The sequence below is a fragment of the Lichenostomus cassidix genome, chromosome 1Aa, assembly GCF_008360975.1.
Source record: "Lichenostomus cassidix isolate B80296 chromosome 1Aa, HeHo_3.0, whole genome shotgun sequence".
In the NCBI taxonomy this organism is placed as follows: Eukaryota; Metazoa; Chordata; class Aves; order Passeriformes; family Meliphagidae; genus Lichenostomus; species Lichenostomus cassidix.
The window spans coordinates 26,465,052-26,486,831 of record NC_139480.1 but is presented as its reverse complement, the minus strand read 5'-3'; the positions used below and the strand labels follow the sequence as shown (position 1 = coordinate 26,486,831).

The following is a 21,780-nucleotide window of genomic DNA, read 5'->3' as shown; positions in this document are numbered from 1 at the left end:
TTAGTCTTATATCTAAATCTAGATAGAGGTAAATTAACAATATTGCTATAAAATTTAAAACACTGCTATATTTCTTTGAAAACTTTTAGAAGATTAAAAAAACCCAAAAAGTTGGAAAACAGCATCTTATATTTTTCTAAAATGATGTGACTACTTATCTGCTAATAACAGATTTTTTGCAAAGCTTCTTAATTTTTTTACCAAGCAACATAGCCTCAGTTATTTTCATTCTGCTAGGAAGCACACTTTTTAATTCTAAACTAAATTTCAATAGAAAATATTTCCCAATATATGTAAATCCTTCATTATCATACTGTGCATTGTTAAACACAGTTTCAGTAGATCTTGTAAAACTGCAGCACTGGCACCATAAACCTCTTCTATACTACTGAGATAAATAAATCTCTGGAGAAGGCAGAATATTCTTTTCTATTGCAGGAAATATGGAAGTGTATTAAACTTCTGAACTGAGATTTGGTTTCGGAAAATGCTAAGTGCCTACTTTCACTATCAGCTAAGATAAAGGTTTAGTATGAATCATGTGCACTTTAAACAGTACTGACAAGAACAATGTATTATTAAGCATTGAACTCTGCCACAGCAAATAATATTTATCTGACAAAATATAACAAGTGACTGACATTTTCTATATTAATGTCATGTTTCATCATTTTAGAAAATGTATTTTTGTAATTCCTAAAGAGTGCCAAACGTGTTTGAAGCTTTAGCAAATGTATGAACATACACTCTCTGTTCAGAACATCTCACAGACTGACTCACTGGAGAATATAACACTCAGGGAATCAAATGTAAATGATACAATAAAGAGGAAATTACAAAGTAGTAAAAATATCTGTAGTGTGAAGTCATGATGTAAAGCCAAAAAGTGATTATTCAGACAGAATTTGGTGGAATAAACTAAGAACCATTGGCAGTATTTGAAAGTTAGCCCACAGACCTCCCAAACTTGTGACAGCCCACCGTGAATTGCTAATCTCAAAGTCTGAGAACTGCTACTTCCATTAGAAAGAAAAAGAACTATTCCTCAAGAGACAGTTACACAATTGAGGTTGAGACTTTCTGTGGTTAAAGATATGAGACTGAAAACTGTCTCATTTCAGCAATGCATGAAGTTCACTGTAAAAATAAAAAAAACATTCTTTTGTAAATGGAAAAAAAAGGCTGGGTGAAAAATGTAAAGGGAAGGAAACAGAAACACAGGGGAAAAAAGTAAAATGTGGGTTATGTTTGTTTCATAAATGCAGGTCTTGAGAGTGGGTCTTAGGTTCAAAGTTCACCTGACTTCAATAAGTATCATGATCTTTGGAAGATTCATGAACTGAAAGAATCATATATGCAGCATATTACTGAAAATTAAACCTTTTCTTTTCATATTGCAGTTCCAGACTTAAATGCACCTTAACTTATATCTGCATTATTTATAAAACCTTTCTGCACAGTATTTTCTTGAAATAGCATAATTTAAGCTTTTGGTTAGGCCTTCTCAAGCATTTTTAGTTTATCAGTATTTTCTCCCCTACTACAAAAATAGCACATGCACATTTCAGATGCTTGCCTTGGGACAGTCTATTAGCCTGCACTTGAAAGCAAACACTGGGAATTTGACAAATGTGTCAAAACAACCAAGAGTGAAATCATTACATATATAGATACCCACATATTTACTGCAAGACTAAGGTGGAGGAAAGGTGCTAATTTGACAGTTGTCAAGTGTCAGCTTCACAAAAAGGTAGAGAACACGCATTAGCAATGCCAAATCTATATGAAGTTCACACTCTCTAGAGCATACAGGAATTGCTACATCAGTAATGAAAAATAATTCAATATTTGCAGTGCTTTGCTTCTTTGTCTTCTCTACAGAGAAGGCTAAGAGCACAACATGATCCTAGTTTTATATTTCTGATGATCTTAAAAGTTTTATATTAACTCAGTTCAGAGAACAGAAATTATTAAACAAGAAAATATCTTCAGCATGAAACATCTTGAAATCATATAATCTTTTACATCTTTTATATATGAGGAAAATGTTTTAAAACATGGTATGCCTCTCACATAGTTTTTTGATGGTTTTGTCAGTTTGCTTGTTTTCCCACAGTGAAATCCCTTGCACACATTTTCACCATCCTTTCAACATCCCTTCTTTCATTATACTATGTGAAATGTCTGGCTTTGTGCTGTTACTAAATATGCAGTGCTGAAGGGCTGCTGCAACTGCCTACTCACACACTGCAGTAGCATTGAACTCAGACAGGATGTTTTTTCAAGTGCTTTGAAATACCTTGAAATAGAGAAGGTATTATAGAAAAGCAAGCTCTTTTCTATTTTATCCATGTAAACAGAAATCTTTAGTGCCTTTTGCTGTGAACTAACAAAGGCTGCAGCATGACAGATGAAATGCAATTCAGGAGACCCACCATGAGAGTAATCCTTTCAAAAGCATCTAGGATTGTTCAGATGATCAAGAAAAAAATGTAGCCATGAGTATTCATACAGTTTATTAAAAAAGAGTAAGACATTAAACTAGATGAGTTTTTTACACAGCCTGAAAGACATTTTTGTACTTAATACCAAAGAATTCTGCAAACCTTACCCCAGTCTAAGTGTGAAAAAGTGCCTACTGATAGGACAAATCAGGAGTGAAAATATCACAAAAAGACAAAATGAAACAGCAGAAAAGATAAAATGGATTCATTTTAATCACAATTAAAGTTTTAAAAATTTTTTTTAGAAGTTAAAGCATTTATCCTAAGAGGGTCTCTGTGCATTTTATCCAGGTAGCCTAATAGAAGTTGTTACTATTAGCAGTTGTTTTTCCTCTTTATATAACTGGATTAGCAATGCCACACTAAGTGTATTTCTGGTTAATTACCCAGAACCCCAGGAGACTTTTCAGTTTATTGTTTCATGCTTCAAATTGTAACTATCTAGCAAATGTACTTGCAATCTTCTGGCTATTTTCAATTTTAGCTTGCAATACACAGAGGCTGTGAATTATAATGAACAGTTCAGAAACTACAAGCATTTGTCACATACACAACTGAGAGGAAGGTATTCCATCTATTGTATACAAGCCTTTTTCTTAGTGTTAAAACATGAGATCAATTATGAATTTTAGAATTAGCCCCAGGTACCGGGAGATGCTCCTCACTGGCAAAGTGCTACCTCTGACTAGGGTAGTTTGAAGGACAGGCTGGTTCTTAGTATATGAATGGAAAGATTAGCTCTGCTAAATATATTTATCCTTTATATGCCACAAAAACAGCATCAGAATAACAGAGGAAATCTTTAAATATGACACAGAAACAATAGTTTTCTGGGTCATGATTGCATGACAAAGATATGATCTCTTTCTCTGCAAATTTGCCAGCCCTGGACAGATGGAGCATGGCAGGGGCTGGAGGAAGGCATTGCAGGGAGAGCTGTGTGCTGTCCCTTGCTGGGGACAGTCTGTGGTGCCATAAGTCTGCAGCACAGCATCAGCAGGAAAATCCTGCCGGAGGATGAAGTCCTGACATCACTGACCCTGGCAAAATGCCCAGAGATTAGACTTTTCCCAAGTATTTAATACTTTAACACACTGCGCAAAGCAGACATGAGATAAACCCACTCTAGCCTACAAAAGGTTTGGGGATTTTTTAACTGACTTAGGTAATAAAGCTATTGCAAATGTCCCAGACCTCAAGGAGGTATATAATTATTTTTAGAGGTGGAATGTATCTTTATATCTATATATTATAGAAAAATGAATGCAAATTCTCTTAGAGATTGCTTAATGTCTTCTTACTGAAAGCCCCCTTAATACTGGAGCCTAATTTGCACTTTTACCAAAAGTTCAAGATGATGAAAAGATGACACATCTTTTGTCCTGCTCCAAATTTAAAGAAAAGAAATATCCTTTGTTGCAGAGAAGACATGAAATCTAAAGCTACCTGTCTTTAATGCTACATAACACTTATTCTATGGAAAGTTTAAATTAGTCTCCAGAAAGCTGGCACCATTCCATTTTAAAGACATAACTTAGTTTTTTACTTCAAAACCTATAAGAAGCATCTCTTTATTAATTTTTTTCCATAAGAAACTTTGATAGATTTAGTCCCTTATGAATCTCATTTAAAAATGCATGCATTTAAATGCCAATTGGGACTTTCTCTAGAGAGCTAGGAATAGAGGTTTTAAAGTGGAATTCAAAAAGAAGAATAAAATTAATGTTTTTATTCTCAAGGTAACTGAAGCTTTTCCAGATATTACTGGTATCTGCTACTATGTCTACTTCTGGTAAACAGAACTATTTCTCCATAGATTATATAGTTTACTTTTCAGAAAAAAGTACCCAGGTGTTCTGACAAGGAAAAAGCCTCTAAAGAATAATCAAACCTCGTTTTTATCCACTGTATCAATTCTTTGTGAAACAAAAGGTGTTATATTATTACTACTTTTTGTTTCACTAGTCTTCATTTGTGCAGCAAGACACTATCAAGACCATAATGATCAATAATAAAACTATCACACGCAGAAGCATATTATTAAGTCCTGTTGAAAAAGAAATATAACTTTCAATAGAGTATATATCATTGTTGTTTACTAAATTCAGTTTACATATTTATCATTCAACTGGAAGAATTTGTTCACCAGGGCTTTTTAGGTTATAAGTGTGCTAGTTCTTTAATTATACATAATAAATCACACCGGATTTTCAACAGATCAATCTTCACTTTAAATCTTGGAATATGTAAAAAATAATATGCCTGCTCTGACCTCACATATTTTGACCAAAAAAAGGCAAACCTTCAGATTTTAAATACTAGAAGAAATTGTATTTTTTTCTTTCTGAGCTTACAAACAAGAGATACCTGGAGGCAGGATTACTCAAAGAATATTTGTGCTTTTTTCAACAATTACTTTATAATGTAGCGTCTGTGTAGCCTATCTCAAATTTTCACTCTATACAGAACTTCTCACAGGAAAAGATACAAACTTCTGCATTAAATTTTTTTTGTTAGTATTTTTGGTTTTTTCATTTTGTTTTCAAAATGTTTGTGCAAGCCTCATTGAAGAAGATAAGTGGATGTTCTCTTTCCTTGTATAACCCTGGGAATATGGTAGATTTCTTCAGTGTGCAAAGAAACACACATTAATGCTAGTAGGAAAAAAGCTAACTGTAGAGGTTAAGTTTGGTTTCATGGGATTTGCCTCTCAGGTTATAATTTAAAAGGCCCAGAGTGCTGTTATGGCCAGACCTCTTTTTGATGGATAAAGCCCTAATAATTTGAGACATAGTATCGGGGTAAATCTAAGGTTACTATGCTGTTCTACTTCAGGTAGTGTGAGATTCACTAAAAAAATCTGCAAGTCAGGAAGAATATGAAGGCTCAGCTCGCAGTTGATAATTTTTTTCCTCTCTGTGAAGTCTGCAGCTTTTTTCTATATATAAGCAATCTATTTGAATGTGATGAAGAACTAAGGTTTCACACACTTAAAGACAAGTGATAAATTGAAATGACATGGTTCTGTTGCTAGTTTACTGCTGTAGTCCAAATACCTTTTTAGTTTTTGTTACTGTCAAATTAATTTGTGTAAAATGTGCCAGGAGAGAACTCTAAAAGCAAACCGGGGAAGATAGATATCCCATTATAATCTTTTTCTTTTTTAGTGCATGACTTACTTTAGGCTGCTGCACTTCCTGAAACTTCAAACTAAAACACAGATGTGAAATAAGCTTGCCATACAAACCACACCGCATGTAAACGCAAACATAAATGATCAAGACAGTATCTTTATAATTTTCATTTTTTAAGAATATAGTTCAAACATGAGATTAATACTACAACAGAAATACAAGGTTTTTTCCTACTGTTGTATGAGTTGTGTCTTTTTCAGTGCACATTGCAAAGTACACAGTTTTGAACAAATTTGCAAGGGAAGAGTGAATATTACATAAGAGATAGGAGCGTTATGATGTGAGCTTTGTTTCTAACTTAGGTACTAAAATCCATTTCTTGAGCAAGTTTCCATTGTACAAACACACCTGTTTTGTGCTGGTATGTGTACAACTAATGGGGCTAGTAGTGCACTCCACGCTATAAGAATGAACTGTAGATGTTAAACAAATGCATTTGCCATGGCTGCTTCTTGACACTGAGATCCTGTGACAACAGAAAAGTACTTATGAAAGATTTACAGGAAAACTCTCTCAGAGAACCTAACAGGAGGAAGATGCGAGACAGTCCAGAATGGGACCCAAAGTGAACAAAAGATATTTCTTCCTAACTCGCATCATTAAGTGTAAACATGAAGACTTTATTCTTTGCTAGCATTTTTTGTCTTGTTCAATCTGCATATTTTTCATTTAACAGCTAATTGCTTTGTAATACTATCAAACTTTTTAACTGAAAATACAAAGGTTTCTTTGAAAATTGATGTGAACAAAAGTTCACTCTTATATTACTAACATTTTAATAACTGTGAAGATTAGATTTTTTCTCTACATGGCTCCACTCGCTCAGTATAATCCAATCTGAAATTAACTCAGGAAGGTTTTGAGTTGGAACCTTATGCCGTCATTGATGCATGTAGAATTCTGAGGGCCTCCAAAATTCCCCTGACAATGCATTAGACTTAATAGCATATAAAAGTAAAGATGTCATGAACATGAAGCAGTTTCTTAAGTCCTGCATTACAGGACTTAGTAGAAAACAGTATCTTGAGTTTGTCAAAGGGGAGTGTTATATCTCTTTGCAGCTTGAGGATACAGAGAACGCAGAAGTCGCAGTCATATCAGGACCTTTGAGGGAGCATCCATACTTTCACTTCAAAGTGCATTTTCATTTTTTTAGTATTCAGCCTGCAAGAGTAACACAGGTATTTCTGACTTATCCTATGTGTGGAAACCTACATTAGCAACACGTTGAAGAATGAATTTCAATTTGTGTCTCATGGTTGTGACAGAATTTAAACAGTCTTGAAAAAAATGGATCCTGGAATGCCTGTGTCTAATCCCTAAAATTGTAAAAAACATCATCTGGTGCGTTCTTTCCACCTGCCTAAGCCTCTGAAATGTGAAGGTGATCATTACATTAGGTGAAGCCATAACCTGCCAAGGAGCAGTCACAGAAAATTTTGTAGGTAGTCACTTCTTCTGATCCCTCTCCTTTTTCAGTGTATTACATCTTGTTTTGGTCATAGGCTTCCCATGGCTTTCATTAGAGATAGTGTGTATATGGCCAAAATTCAATGTTGGATACCAGTGTCACATCTGTTACAGAATAGTCCAGAGTCTGTTATTTTGGCATCTAAATGATACAAATCCTGTTTTTTTAATAAGTTGCAAATTAAACCTGAATTTTAATTTGCATAATATGAAAATATGTGAATATGATTGGGCATAACACAGAATTGAAAATGTTAAACTGCTAAGAAGACAGGACTTTTTAAATTTCTGTTATTTCTTTTGTGTATTTTTAGTGGAAGGAAGCTGAGCTTTTGGCTTTAGAATTTCTGACTGGCTAAACTACAAAAAACCTGAGTCCTGCTAAGGTGATCCAAAAGAAAAATTGGGAAGGTTTGTAGCTCTTTGTTTTCATATCTTGGTTGTGTACCAAGTCAAAGCTATATTCCACAAATAATAACTCTGGCAGCACTGACTAAAGGTTGTAATAAGCTCTAACAATGTGCAATATTGCTTAAGTACCCCTTCACATACATTAATCCAATGGCTGTAAAGCAGTCATTGTGGAGCCCATTTACTATACTCTTAAGAAACAACATGGAGTGACTCATCCAGAAAATACCTGATAATTCATTTTACCGTCATAGAATACTGAAAGACTTTTTTTTCTTATTAGTTTTAGCAATGCTCCACAGATTATTGTTCTTAAAATCACATGACTTCCACCAGAAGTGGAAGTGTTATTTTGTGGAATTGTAGATTTCTTTTTTTCTTCTTCCTCATTGTTTCTAATTATTGATCACTTACTGACCCACAATCCATGCTTTAAACTGAAAATTCTTCATCATCTTCAGATTTTTATCTTTGCTAGGAAAGAAACATCAGATCTTATTATCACATCGTGTTAATTAACTACTACCACGATTTCCTTCTATTCTCATTTCAACAAATGATATCTCAGAAATATGAGGCATACAAGTTAACAACTCCCAAAACTTGTAATCTGGTCTCACAGCTCCAAGAACATATATTGCATGGAAGAACAGACAGCATTGGTATAAGCTCTAATACATACATATTTCAGAACAGCATTCCTTAAAATTATATTGGGACAGATTACCTGGGGGAAAAATGAAATTTTGCAATTAGAAAATGTGATATTGAGTAAGAGATCTTGCAGCTTGCAGGCATTGTTATCAAGGTTACAATCCAAGGTTTTCATGGGACCTGTCCTCATGGCCACCAAGAGCTGTTGATCACATGATAGGAGATTTCTGTTTATCATCAAATGCAATTAAATATGTTTTCAGTAATTCCATAAACACATACATTATAGCTACTTAAATGGTGTACAAGTGAAAGAAGAAGCTGTATATATTAACTACACAGGAACTACTGTGGAGTTATTGGTATTTCATGCTGCTGCTAATATCAGTTTTCCTGTTATACACAATTCTTTTCTAAATCTCCAGGCTGACAAGAGAAGATCTAAAACTGCGCTGGTTCCCAAATCTGACACTAAGTTGCAGTAGCTCTTAATTAAAACCTACATAAAATTTCAAACCCTAATAAATGCTAATCTACAGTGCCCAAATCCTCAGAGCAAGTGAATTAAAATAACTATACCCAACTTTAATTAAGTAACATTATCTCAAATAGGAATCAAGGGAAGGGGAATATATTTTACAATTTGTTTTGAAAACATATTTACTACTCTGTTAGTAGGCATTATTCCTCTCACCAAATGTAACATTCTATGGGAATTATCTCTCAGGAATTATTCTCACTTGTCTCTCCTGCAGTGAAAGTGAGAACAAATAACTTTAAAATTCTGCTATCAATCTGTCATTTTCTCTAACGAGACCATGATTATGTTCATCAGAAAACTATGATTATACTGTCCTAGTGAATTTAAAAAAAAAATAAATAAATCTGTCCATTACAATTGTATTTTTCAAAAAAAGTTCATACAGTTTGGAAAACGCTTTGATTTCTTGGATAACAATCAGGAATTAAAATATTTAACAGCAAAAGTTCTGCTTATTTAAATTTAATATATTACTGAAATAGCTATCAACACAAGAATCAGCAAAATTATTCAGTTTGAACTGGGGTGCTTTATTTATTAAGTCTTTCAAAATAAGAGGAGAAGAAAAGAAACAACATAAACAAGAGCAGCATTCTGAAACATGAAGGCCCTTGACTTTACTAAGAAGATCTTGTAGACATAAAATATATAAATGCAGATGTTTGCAAGATCAGAATCCTAGCTCAAATCAGATTTAGCTCAAATTAAATATTGTTATTTGCTCCACAACAGATCTATAAAGTTTGAAGTACTGCTTAAAAAAAAAAAAAAAAAGTGGTTGCTGCTAATATAAAACTGTGGGATTTAAGGAAATTTTTTCTTCTCTGCTCAGGCTGGACTTTAAATGTGGCCAAGTTAGGACAATTCATCCTATCTAGTAAATTTTCCAAAATATTCATTTTAGAAGAGAGAGTACAAATAAAAGTTTGCAAAGAAATATTTGCACAATCTGAAATGCAATTTGATGCCCTTGCTAACCCTCTGAGACACTGCAGCAATAGAAAAGTATTACTATAGTATGTAAATTTACTATTTTCCCACTCTTGATAAATCAGGAATGGAGATCTTCCAAATCTTCTCAGTAATCAATGTATGACTTCCCCATAATAAAAAAAAATTAAATACATTCATGTCTGTTCAGAACTTCCAGTGCTGTGCCTGTTGTCTCTTGTCCCATGACTCTGTGTCTCTTCTGGCCCTGCCTTCCCCATACACTGTGCAGCAGCTGAGCACAGCTGGCATCTTTCCTTGCAGCCTTCCCCACTCAAGGCTGAGCAAACTCTTGAACCTCCACATCATGTGCTACAGGTCTGTCACAGGTGTCTCTCACAAGGCTCATTTCCCAACTCTTCTGCAGGGAATCCCCAAAGCACACTGATGTAGCAGGGGCCGGGGGGGGCTGCACAAGCCGGCTCCCCCCCGGTCCGGGGTCCCTGGTCCGTGTAATCCCACCGGATCTGGTGCGCCCGGCCCCCGAGGCTCCGCGGCATGGCGTCAGTCTCCAAACCACGTCAATTCAGGCAGGAAATTAAGGCGAAGGAAAGAACTGGACTCCATCTCTGTTCTGCTAGGGAGGTTTATTTGGGGTAACAGGGAAAAGCAGTGCAGGGAAGGAAAAGGGGGAAGGGAGACAGGGAAGGTAGCAGATGCTAGCAGCTCAGAGATGGAAGACCTCGAGCTGATCCAGACATTGGCTTATAAAGGGAAAGGAAGGGGAGGGACTGTCTCCCCTAGAGCTAGTCCCGGGGAGTCTGAAGGGAAGACAGGCATAGGGAACCCACCAATAGATTTCAGGTACAGCAGAATGCATATTTCAAAATGAACCAATGGTACACCGAGCGGGGAAACAAAGGGAGCACATGGAATCCTAAAACCCCACATTGCTAAAGCACACTATCCCTGACTGCACATGCATCAAGTGGATGGAAAATACCACTTCCCTCAAATAATTTGTAGACGTATTGGTATATTACTCATCATGGTTCTATAGTGTTTTGCTTCTAAATGAAATAAATATACACGTGTAAACAAATGAATACACATTGGTTTGCACATTCACTGCCATACAAATACATATATTTAACCTTCCCATATGATGTGCAATCATGTAAAAAAGGTGCTATAGTAAAATAGTCTTATTTTAGGATTGGGACCTTTAATGAGATGAATATTTATTACACCTAAGCATTTATCTTATCCAAAAATAGAAGAAGGTAAATAATAATTTCCTACAATTCTGCCAACTAAAATTTAGAACTGTATTTTAGTAATCACTGACTGGGCTTTGATAATAATCCACATCGAAGAAGGTAAAAATATAAAGAAAAAATATATTAAATGGTTTTTTCACATTATGTCCTGGGAAATCTTAATATGAATGCCTGCATGAATCAAATTTCCCTACACAGTTAAACTACAGAGAAGTCAGCAAAGATTCCTTTGTCCCTCATTTCCATTAAAATAAAAAAAATATTTTTGTCAATAAATATATTTATTATATAATGCTATTAATCCTGCAGAGTGATTATCAAATATAAGGGTATTTCAAGCTGTAACTTGACAGAAATAGACTGGTAAGGACACTGATGAAGGAGTACACAGGATTTAGCAAATAATTATATTTGAATGCAGAGCTGTTCAAATTAGATACTTAAAAATGATGGCATGATTCTGACAGTTCACTGATCTCTTCTAATGTTTCATTACATAGATCTAATACTATTCCAACTATTTTTTGTACTTTATTTCAATATGTGGTGTCAAAAACAGGTGTAGTTTGCTCAGACTACCATTCTTTCCAATGTGGTTAAAAAATTCTTTAAAGTTACTTGCATTCAGAAATACTGAACACTTGCATAAATAATTCATTGTGCTTGAATTTATTACATAAATCCTTTTCCATAAGCAGAATGGCTGAAGCTTTATCAATGCTAAATAAATTACATTTACAAGTAATAGAGAAAATATGCTTGAATGCATAAAATGTTTAAGATTTGACATAACTAAGACAAAAAGCAAACTTTCCATTGCTAAGAAATAGAGTAGCCTTAACTGAGACCTTTTAGTCACATGATGATAGCCAGGCAGTTTGAAAGATTAATTTTTATGCATTGGTTTAAATTAGAGTCAAGCTAAATATTTTACTTTTCAAAAGAATTAGGACAGCTGTAGGGGAATTTTTATTCCCTATAGTGCAAATTCAGTTAGTCATGATAATTTAATGGACAGTCAGGCCACACAATCTTATTACCAGGGCTCCCCTTCAGCAGCTCCTGGAGTGAATTGTTATTCTCCACAGACAAGCCACCATCCCAATTTGCATCTCACATATAGTATTCTCTCAAAAGGGACAAGCATATTTTCCCTTCGAGCTTTATTTATCATCAGTCATAACACATAATGTCCCATCCGTTTTATTCACCATAGATTTTTACAAGTTCAAGCTGTGCATCCATGCTATTTACTGCTGGTAACTTCATGCTCCATATGCAGTCTTTTCTCTGATTGTAAACAGTTTCACCTATTTCATTTTTGCCAATGGCCAGAGATAAATATTACGGAATGGCATTGATTGCATATTTGCATTACACATCCTGTTTAAACACAGCTTCATTTCTTCTTTAATACCCAGGAGAGAAGTAGAAATGTCAGTGATCCCATAAGAGTCGTGCTACTCTCCAAGGCTACATTTATACAGCAGAATGACGGTGCACCGGTGGCAGCAGTAGCAAAAAGATATTGGAAGAATCTGAAACATCTGCTTCCAAGTTAATGCAGACAAGTCCCCAGTAGGTCATTCCCAGCTTTCACTGATTACTTTGACATCACTGTTTTCCTCACCTGCATTAACTTTATGGGTGTAACCACAGATAAGTGCTTTCTTGCTAAAATCGCACTTTTGTATTGCAACCCTTGACTATTTCTTCTTGACTGTTCTAAACTACGAAAAACAGGGTTTGGGACTCTGCTATTGAAAGTATTTGTCTTAAGCCTCTTTGAATGGCTGGTTGGAGTGTGGGGACACAAATGGGGTCAGCAGGTATTTCACAACCTGGCAGAGCTCTCTGTGGGAAGTGTGCCCTTATTTTGCACTTTAACGCAGCGCTGTTCAATGCACTGCTGTCAAACTCTTCCCAACTCTTCTCTTAGAGGCTGCTCCACTTCAGGGAGATATGTAATTCTTGCACTACTTTATAGCTCATATATGAAAGCTTCGCCAGATGGCAAGATCATCACCAAGATGACATGCATTTCTGGGACATGTGGCATTATTTGCTTGCTGTTATGTACGTAATTCAGAACCACGGAAAGAAATTTTCTTCTTCATTCAACTGTCCACTGAATCTCCCTCAGAAGATGACAGAGCATACGAAGCAGAAGTACTCTCACAGACCACAGACCTCTCGGCTTAAATATTTCCTTGACCAACAGTAACCTCTGCACTCCACTGCAAGTGTCGTATCTCAGTTCAACTTACTGTCTAATTAATTTTTCATTTTTTCTGGTTTTGACTCTACTTGTATGCACTAACAGTAGTTACAGAGAGAAATATAAGATCAGTCTAAAAAATAATCATAAGAGTCCACATTCTATTGCTGTTAGTAATTGAATTTGCCCTTTGAGGGTTAACAGTTAAACCATTCCTATCCTAAGCTGAAAGAGATGATGATAGCCTTTGAAAATCAAATTAAAATAACTAACAAATCCAGAATATTCTGTTTAGTGTCATCCTAGTCTCTAGTTTTCTAGCCACAGTCTGCAGGTTTGTGCTGTTAAATGAAAATGTAATTAAACAGACAGAAATGTTTTTCAGATATTTTAGTCTGTGAACTTACAGTACAGAATAGGCAATCATAAAAAATGGCCTCTTCAGTAATGCTAACTAAAAGCATTTGAAGCTTATGAAGGTAAAATTTCTGTCAAATAAAAAAGGCTATGCTCCGGTTCAACAAGATTTAATTTTGAAAATAAACACATTAAAGATAGATATATTTTCAGGAAAAGGGCTAGGATAAGGACCTGGCTGGGACAAAAGAGATGTTTTTGAAGAGGTACTCAACCTACCTGTGTCTCAAGTTTCCCAGGAAGATAAGGAGGATAATAGTTTTTTCGCCCTTACACTGGATTGTGAAGCTTAACTCATAAAGAACTTTATCCAAAGCCATTAAAGCCAGAAATCTCTCATTGACTTTAATGAGCTTTTGTTCAGGTCTTTTACATGACAGCTGAAAGACTGCCATTGATTTCAAGCCCTAATTTTATAAAGCTCTTTTATATCCCCAACTTGGAGGCATTTGGAAACATATATATAAGAGCATTATAATAATTATATTATCTCCATAAAATAAAATTTTCCTGTGTTACTATTTAAAATTATTAGAGAGCTTCTCACTGCACATGTGTACATCCAGGAATATATCAGTTATTGTATGCACTTATTAATAACTGTTTCTTAGATACCCTCACATATCGGTTGCATAACCATCTCTGCACTGCTGGATGCCAGCTCTAAACATTTAATCTAAGCCAAATACAGTTTATAATGACTTTTCCCTTGATTTAGCTAGAATATTGGTCACAGAACATAAATTGTCACTTTGCTTTTATGCTGACGTTATCCTGACTATGCAAGCAAATATAACACCTGATCTGACATAAAGTTAACCCTTTAAAATTTTTAAGAAATTTGAAGCAGCAGAGGAATCTAATGCTTCATCTATTCTTTGTAATATCTCCTGCATTTCTGATCAAAGAAAGCAGAAGCATTACCAGGAAGGAACATTACTTTTATATCTCCTATGCTGTTGAACTACAACCCATAGTAAAAAGGCCCACCAAATAGGAAAATTACTAGAACTGAAAACAAAAAAAGGAACTCTAATAATGTGCTATCTTTGTATAAGCTACTCACTGTCACATTCCTGTAGTATGCCAAATAAGGAATGCTAAGCTGATATCATGAAAGCTTGACTTCATTCAGAATTTAGATACAGCAACAGCTTATTGGCTTCTATTCAAAACAGCTATTTTCACTATTATGAATGGCTGACGGATTTCCAAACCTGAAACACATCAGTATCAAAGCAATAGTGTTATCTATCACCTCCCAGTCAGTATTATACAAGGCATTTTTTTAAAAGTCAATGTACAATAGCTATGAACTAATTAATTTAGCCCCATATTTTGGAAAAGTAATAGAACATATAGAGAGTTAATAGCATTTCTAATTCAGCACTAACCATAGATAACCTTGTATTCTTGTAATATCAGTTAAGGTAGTAATTTCATCCAAAGACACAATAAAGCAGAAAGGAAATAGTAAACCTTTACAAATCTTAGTTAAAACATCTTCATTTTATTTACACACTTCAGGAATATATATGTTTATAAAAATGAATTTTAGTCCTATAAAACCATCCAGTAACAAGATATTATTTATTTTATTACATTTTTATGAACTAAGTAAACACAATTTAATTAGGCAAAGTTTTACAGTTTAGAAATTCATATCTCTCCAAAGGTGCATCTAATTTAGAAGTTAATTGGTATCAGGGTTTTGCTTTATCAACCTCACCCATTAGGCCATTACACATATTGTTATTCTCCGACAGAAAAAATTATTCTAACATCTGTTCTCAATCTGTTTTTCCATAATTTCCTTTTATGCCCCATGTAACTCATTAAGCTCATCTACAAAACATAACTGAGTCTATCTACACTATAAATGTCTTTCTACCATATAATCACATGAAAATAGAATAAATGGTAGCCTAGAACGTAATCCCCTTAAACTCCCTACTACTTCTACTGCATCTTTGGATCAAAGAAAAGATATAATTTTTAAAGTCAGAACTGTGACACACATAACGCTTAACCTAATGTCTTCAGTGACCTATATAATAACAAAGTCAGAAAAACATGTCCATGCCTTACCATTGTGCTCTCTGCTCCTTATGACTACTGCAGTCTTATGACAGAAAAATGTTTTAAAAAGAACATACTTTCTGAATGGCTTGAAAGAGTGATTTTAATATTTTAATTCACTTGTGCAAATAATATCCAGAGTAAAGTAGAGGAGTAGAAAATGTCCCAGTAACCGAAAATCATACATGTGTAGGATGAAAAGAACCTGGAGTACAGTGTGTCCTTCTAAATACACTTTCCATTTTCTTCTACAGAATAATATACTATATTATTCTGAAGCTAGTTTCAAGCCCTGTGATCTCTTCTGCCCCTTCTGCCTGCATTCAGGGATTGCTGTTCTAATTTAATTTGAGAGGAAAATACCTATTTACAGCTGACTTGCCCATAATGTATTCATCAAAGCAATACAAAGGTCATTTTTCCTGAAGATAGATAAAGAATTCACTGGCAAAACTTGTTCTGCTAGCTCTCAAAAGTGCCATTGCTATAAGAAAAGTGACATACTATCTGTTAGCTAACAATTGATGATTAATGTGAGGTCAAAGCCCAGTGAAGGGAATTTACTAATGTTTATAAACATCAGTGAATTGAGAAAAAAAAAATCTGAGACTATTTAGATTTACCCCAACATTCTATCTTGCATGAGAGCTGCATGGTGCCTACCTTGAGGATTTTACCTTGTACAAATTCCTGTGTGAGCTGCTGTAAATCTGAAACCAATACCCAGCTGCTAAAGGTTCTTTATGCTCTGAGTCTATACTGGCAATATATTTGTAAGTGAAAAAGAAGATTAGTGGCTTTATGACTAAGATTTATGTTAGGAACAGAGAGTGACAGAGAAAAGCTTACTAAGGGAGGATAGAGACACCTGCACAGGATAGACTGAATTAGATCCTGCAGGAAACTACCTCTAAAACTAGATGTTAGAAATCTTAGAAGATAGTAGAAGGAAAATAATGATGAAAAACAGCAAGAAATACAAGCACAAAAAAAGTGAGACAAGCTAAAAGAGAGGCTTCACCATTATATATTCCAAATCAGACAGTAGGCCTATTTTGTGCTTTTTTCCCGGGAACAAATTATTTCACTTTAATAATTGGGCTAAACTTCAAGAAGCCAGATAAACTCATAAGGTCCTTGTCATTAATTCAATTAGTCAGTGGGATGACTTCTGTATGAAATAGATGTGAAATTCATAAGGGTACAAAAATTCGAAAACCCTTGTGACAACCAGTGGGGTTTTTAATAACATTAGAGGAATATTCTCTCTTAAAAAGAGAGAAAAATCCTGCATGTCGAATAGGGCTAAATAAGTTTGCATTTTCTCAGCAGGATACATAGCTTATGCAACTATTTCCTGCATGCTGGATTAAGTTAAAACAAAACAAGAATCTCTACAAAGAGTAACAAAGCCAAAACCAAACCCAAACTAGAGTTCAGAGAAAGAATTACTGTCTTCCTGATGAAAGGACAGACACTTTTTCCAGTAAAGAAACAGATTTTACAAGCTACATTTTCTTTTCATTCATGTTGAAAATGATCCCATGCAAAGAAAATTTAAGTGTTTACTTTTGGAAGAGTTTTTAAATATCTCTACTATTGTCCACAGACCATTTTACCAGTTAACACACGTTAAGCACAGTTACAGTTTCCCAATTCTTTATCCCAGCACTGGCACTAAAGCAAGACCAAGTTCCCAGGAGGGAACCATTCCAAATTACATCAGCTGGCAAAATGTCCTCAGGGAGCATCTGTCAGCTACAGGGAGCTGGCTCACCCTCTGGCTACTATTCCAGTACATCCCTCCAAATTTAACATCTCTACCACATCTTCTTCCATGTGGGGAATGGAAAGAAGTCTATTCTTTTTATAATAGCTAAGAAAAAACTCAATATCCGTTGACCAAGATATTTTATGAAGTCTAATAAGTCTCACAAAAATAAAATAACTACAATCGCAATCAATTAATACTTGCTGTGTTTCACATAGGCACAGTTTTTCAGATGCAAAGTGTGACATACAGAGAACTGACTTACGGGACCAAAAGCATTACTGTCAAAGCTGTGTCCATGGTGATCCCCTTCCACCCAAATATGACCATGAGGAACTTTCACATACTTCTTTTTGTATCCAATGGTCCTAAGCAGAATTGAAAAAATGGTTAGTTAAAAAGATTTAAAAAAACAAAAAGACCCAAACAAAATAAAACAAATGAACCAGCCAAACCAAACCAGAACAAAACAAAAACCACAAAACCAACAATATTTTGTTAGGAAAACTCACATATTTATAGGTTTGGAATTTGACCTTGTATACAACTCAACACCTGCTTAAAAATGCTCAGACTAAAGTCCTTTGGACTTCAAGAGTGTTACTCAAGTCAAAATACATAAAAACTTATTATGAGCTAGTTGCACTATCAGGGCTTGTTTACTAAATTGTTTTATCAGAAATCACATCACAACAAAGGAAGAAGAGACTTTTCAGTTAAATATAATTAAGGGATTATTAACTCCATCTCTGTACTAACAAAATTTTGAACTATCAGATTTTATCTCAGGTAAATATCAGTGAACATATATATGTTGCAGTTGCATAAAGACAGTGTTTAAGACTGTTTTTCTTCATCAAAAATATGCTGGTGTATCTGAACTGGCCTCAGATTCAGAGCCTAGATTCCTGCAATGATTCTGTCCTGTGGGTAGGATTTGTTCAGCTGTAACAAGCTAAATAGGATAAACTTAAAATAAACCTCTAAGAGAAGGCCAAGTGATGAAAAAATTGACATTGATGCCATCCTCTACAGAATATCATACTGCCACAGCATGCCCCAATATCACAAAATTACAAACTACAGATTAGTACTAAAGCTTAGGTGCAGAGTATGCAAAATTCCTGTATTTAGTTCCCCAAGTAGCTGTCATTTTCATAATGCCAGTCTGCCTTCTAGTGCGCACTTTTGCTTTCTTTCAGATGGGACCTGTTATTCTGCAATCATTCATGCAGACAAGTTGTCATGCTTTAACCCCAGCCAGCAATTGTCATGCACAATGAATTATTACCACGATGAAGCATTTACAGATGGGATTATGAATTGTGATACCTCTTATTTAGTTTTGAGTAAACAAGTCTGTCCATAGACAGAAACACACTTTTGATCTAGCTTGTTGCCTCCAGCTGCTCATTGCTTTTTGCTGTCTGGAAGATATGCCCTCAGAGCAGAAGGCAGTAGGAGCTCTAAAACTAAAGAAGAAATCAAATGGAGAGAGAAAATCACCTTCACCAGGAGATTCAGCTGAACTGTGCAACAGCACTAATCAGAGATATTCACCAGTCAAAATGAAAAAAAACTGGGTTTTGGAAGGTTTGTTTTGCTTGGGGAAGAGAGTGAGTATGTTAAAAGGACAAGCTAATCAATAACCTGGAGGCCATGAAATATTAGATGAATAAGGAATCCTCAAAGTGCATTTTATTAACTTTATTTGACTATATTAGTAAAATAAAGATAATAATTAATTAATTTGCAAGTCACAAAATCTGACCAATGCTTTTTCAAACAGCTTTTTTCTAGCACGTAAAAGGACAAACATGCCAGTACTATATTCTAATGGCATTTCTACATGTACTTTTACTGGAAGCTGAAAAAATAATACCCTATTTGCAGAAAAGAAAAAGACTAATCTTCATTTTTTCTAGAACAGTTTGTATTACACATTACTCAAGACTAAATTCCTAAACCATTCAAAACAAAAATGTATAACTGTCCTAGTTGGTAAATATATGATTTCCTAAACACAAAGAGTACGCTATAATAATTCAATTATGCTAAAAAAGCAATTAATTACTATGCATATCCCTTTTTTTCCTAAGAAATACGGCATACAGTTTGGACAATAAAATTGTTTATGTTTTGTGATTTCATAATGTTTTGTCTTATTGATAGTTTCTTTTATAAATTATCATAATTTTTACTGTTAAAATGTTATAAAGTATAGGTTGAGAGTTGCCCATTAATTCTGCTGTTTGATTAAAATTTGACTTCTGAAAATTATTAAACGCCTATCTGCCATCAGTGATAAAGACAAACAATAGCTCAAAAAATATTTAATTTTCTCTTCTATTCATCCTCTTGAATACATAAGAGTATATTGTGATAAAATTTTGTATTCTTACAGACTTCATGCACGAGATTGAATTTCTCTCAGAAAGGTGAAAGGATTTGAAAGTTAATTCTGCTGACATGTTTACCTCATAAATGTCAGGAAAATTATATGGCAAATGCCAGTCAGTGACTCCATTTCAGACTAGACACAATCCCTTATCCTCAAATACTCTCCTTTATTATGATTAAGAAATCACTAAGCGGAAGGAAAAAAAAAGGTTTTGTAATAAGTACTTAGAAACAAAATTAGAGAAAAAATGGTCTGCATGGATAGGTCTTGCAAAGGTTTTCAAGACCTTTTTCAATGTGAAAATCTAAGGGTTTAGAACAGGTATATGGTGTATTCTTTAAGACCTAAGGCAAAAAGAAAAAGATTACAGACTGCAGTAATTATAATTGGTTCCTTACATTATTTCTAAAACATACTAAATATGTTTTTCTTTTCTACTCTTGAAATAAGCATCATAAAGCAGAATATTTTCTAAAATTATGCAAAAATAAAGTCTTGTAGTGATTAAAGAGGAATTATATATAAATTCTCATATTGAAAAAAGCAGATTATTGTAAACAAGTAGGTTTTACTTACAGTAGTTTTTACTTACAGGAAAAAAAAGAACTAAAATTTATGATGTTAATAAATATGTAAAGGGAATAGGGGAGAAAAAAGAAATGGAAAAGAAACAAAAGCAGAAGTTATAATTATCTATTTCAGTAGACAGGAGTGATACCTCATGGATAAATCCCTTAAACTCAGCAGTTAAATGTAAAATCTTCTGCCATTTCATGTATGGGTTATATAAATCATCAGATCTTTTTCCCTGTAGGCTCAATAGAAATAAAAAATAAAAAAAAATCTATTGTAAAAAATAAGTACCTGCATACTTGTGAACAGAAGAGAGGTAAGAAAATCTATTTTCCTAAAACAATTCCTTCAAAATGTCTGTAGTATTTGCATAGGACAGTTCTCTGGGGGCTTTTTATCCTCTCTAGCAATACTATTGCAAATAATGTCCTGTGGAATACTCTAAAATTTGAAAACAAAGTTTTACTTGAGATTTTCACTGCATGAATTGATAACAAACCTCAGCAAAGGCTCATCTTACAGTGAACTGGATCATCTGTTTCTTCATACTGGTTTTAATTTTCAGAATAATTTCACTGTTGAATTACTCCACAGTAGATCAATAAACTATTCTTGCAGGCAAACCAGACTAGAGCCTTTAGAAAGCCATGTTTGGTTCATAACAGTAGGTTACTTTTAAATACTGTTGCAAAGACCATGTCAATATTTTTGAAAAGCAAAACCCACAAACCTGGTTTTCTTTCCTAAGAAGCGAGCCTGAATTGATTCATAATCAGAATTAGTCATTGCTCCTCTCTTCCATGAATCCTGTGGAAATTTTAATCTTTGGCCTAAAGCGCAAGGAAGAGACCATGTGTGTATGTTTCATTGGCAATATGGCTCCTGATCTAAATGTACAATTGGCCATCTATTTGTTTCACTAGCGAAACATTTTAGCTGGACATACTGAAATGTAACTATTGTCTATCTTCTTGTGCAATCCTACGAGGCAAAATTAGTAACACAAGCATAATTTCTCAAAAGAAGTGTTGACTCCACCCTTTTTCTTAAGGATAGCCTTGCAGACTACTGCCATCAAATTTGGGGATTTAGAACTAAGTAAATGAGTAACAGTTTTAAGTCAAATGATCAATGGGGAAAAATTAATACAATAAAAAGTGAAAAAATACTTTGGAATGCTTTTAGCACTCTACAACAATGGCTGCAAAACCTAAAATTCTCAGGGAAAACATCAACTTAAAGCACAATAACCTCATCAGGAATTTTACAATCAATTTTACAATCAATTCCTTGAGAGAGGACTTTGCTACAAAGAAATTGCAGTCAATAATGTAACA

At 34.4% G+C, this 21,780-nt stretch overlaps 1 protein-coding gene across 2 annotated transcripts in view; it reads right to left on the bottom strand.

Annotated features, from left to right (window-relative positions):
* Positions 1–21,780, bottom strand: part of IMMP2L (inner mitochondrial membrane peptidase subunit 2) — a 405,860-nt gene that overhangs the window by 73,572 nt on the left and 310,508 nt on the right. For both annotated transcript variants that reach the window (XM_085043112.1, XM_085043104.1), the window contains exon 5: positions 17,735–17,837. In XM_085043112.1, coding sequence (XP_084899238.1) covers positions 17,735–17,837 — 103 coding nt within the window. The remainder of the gene's footprint in view (positions 1–17,734; positions 17,838–21,780) is intronic.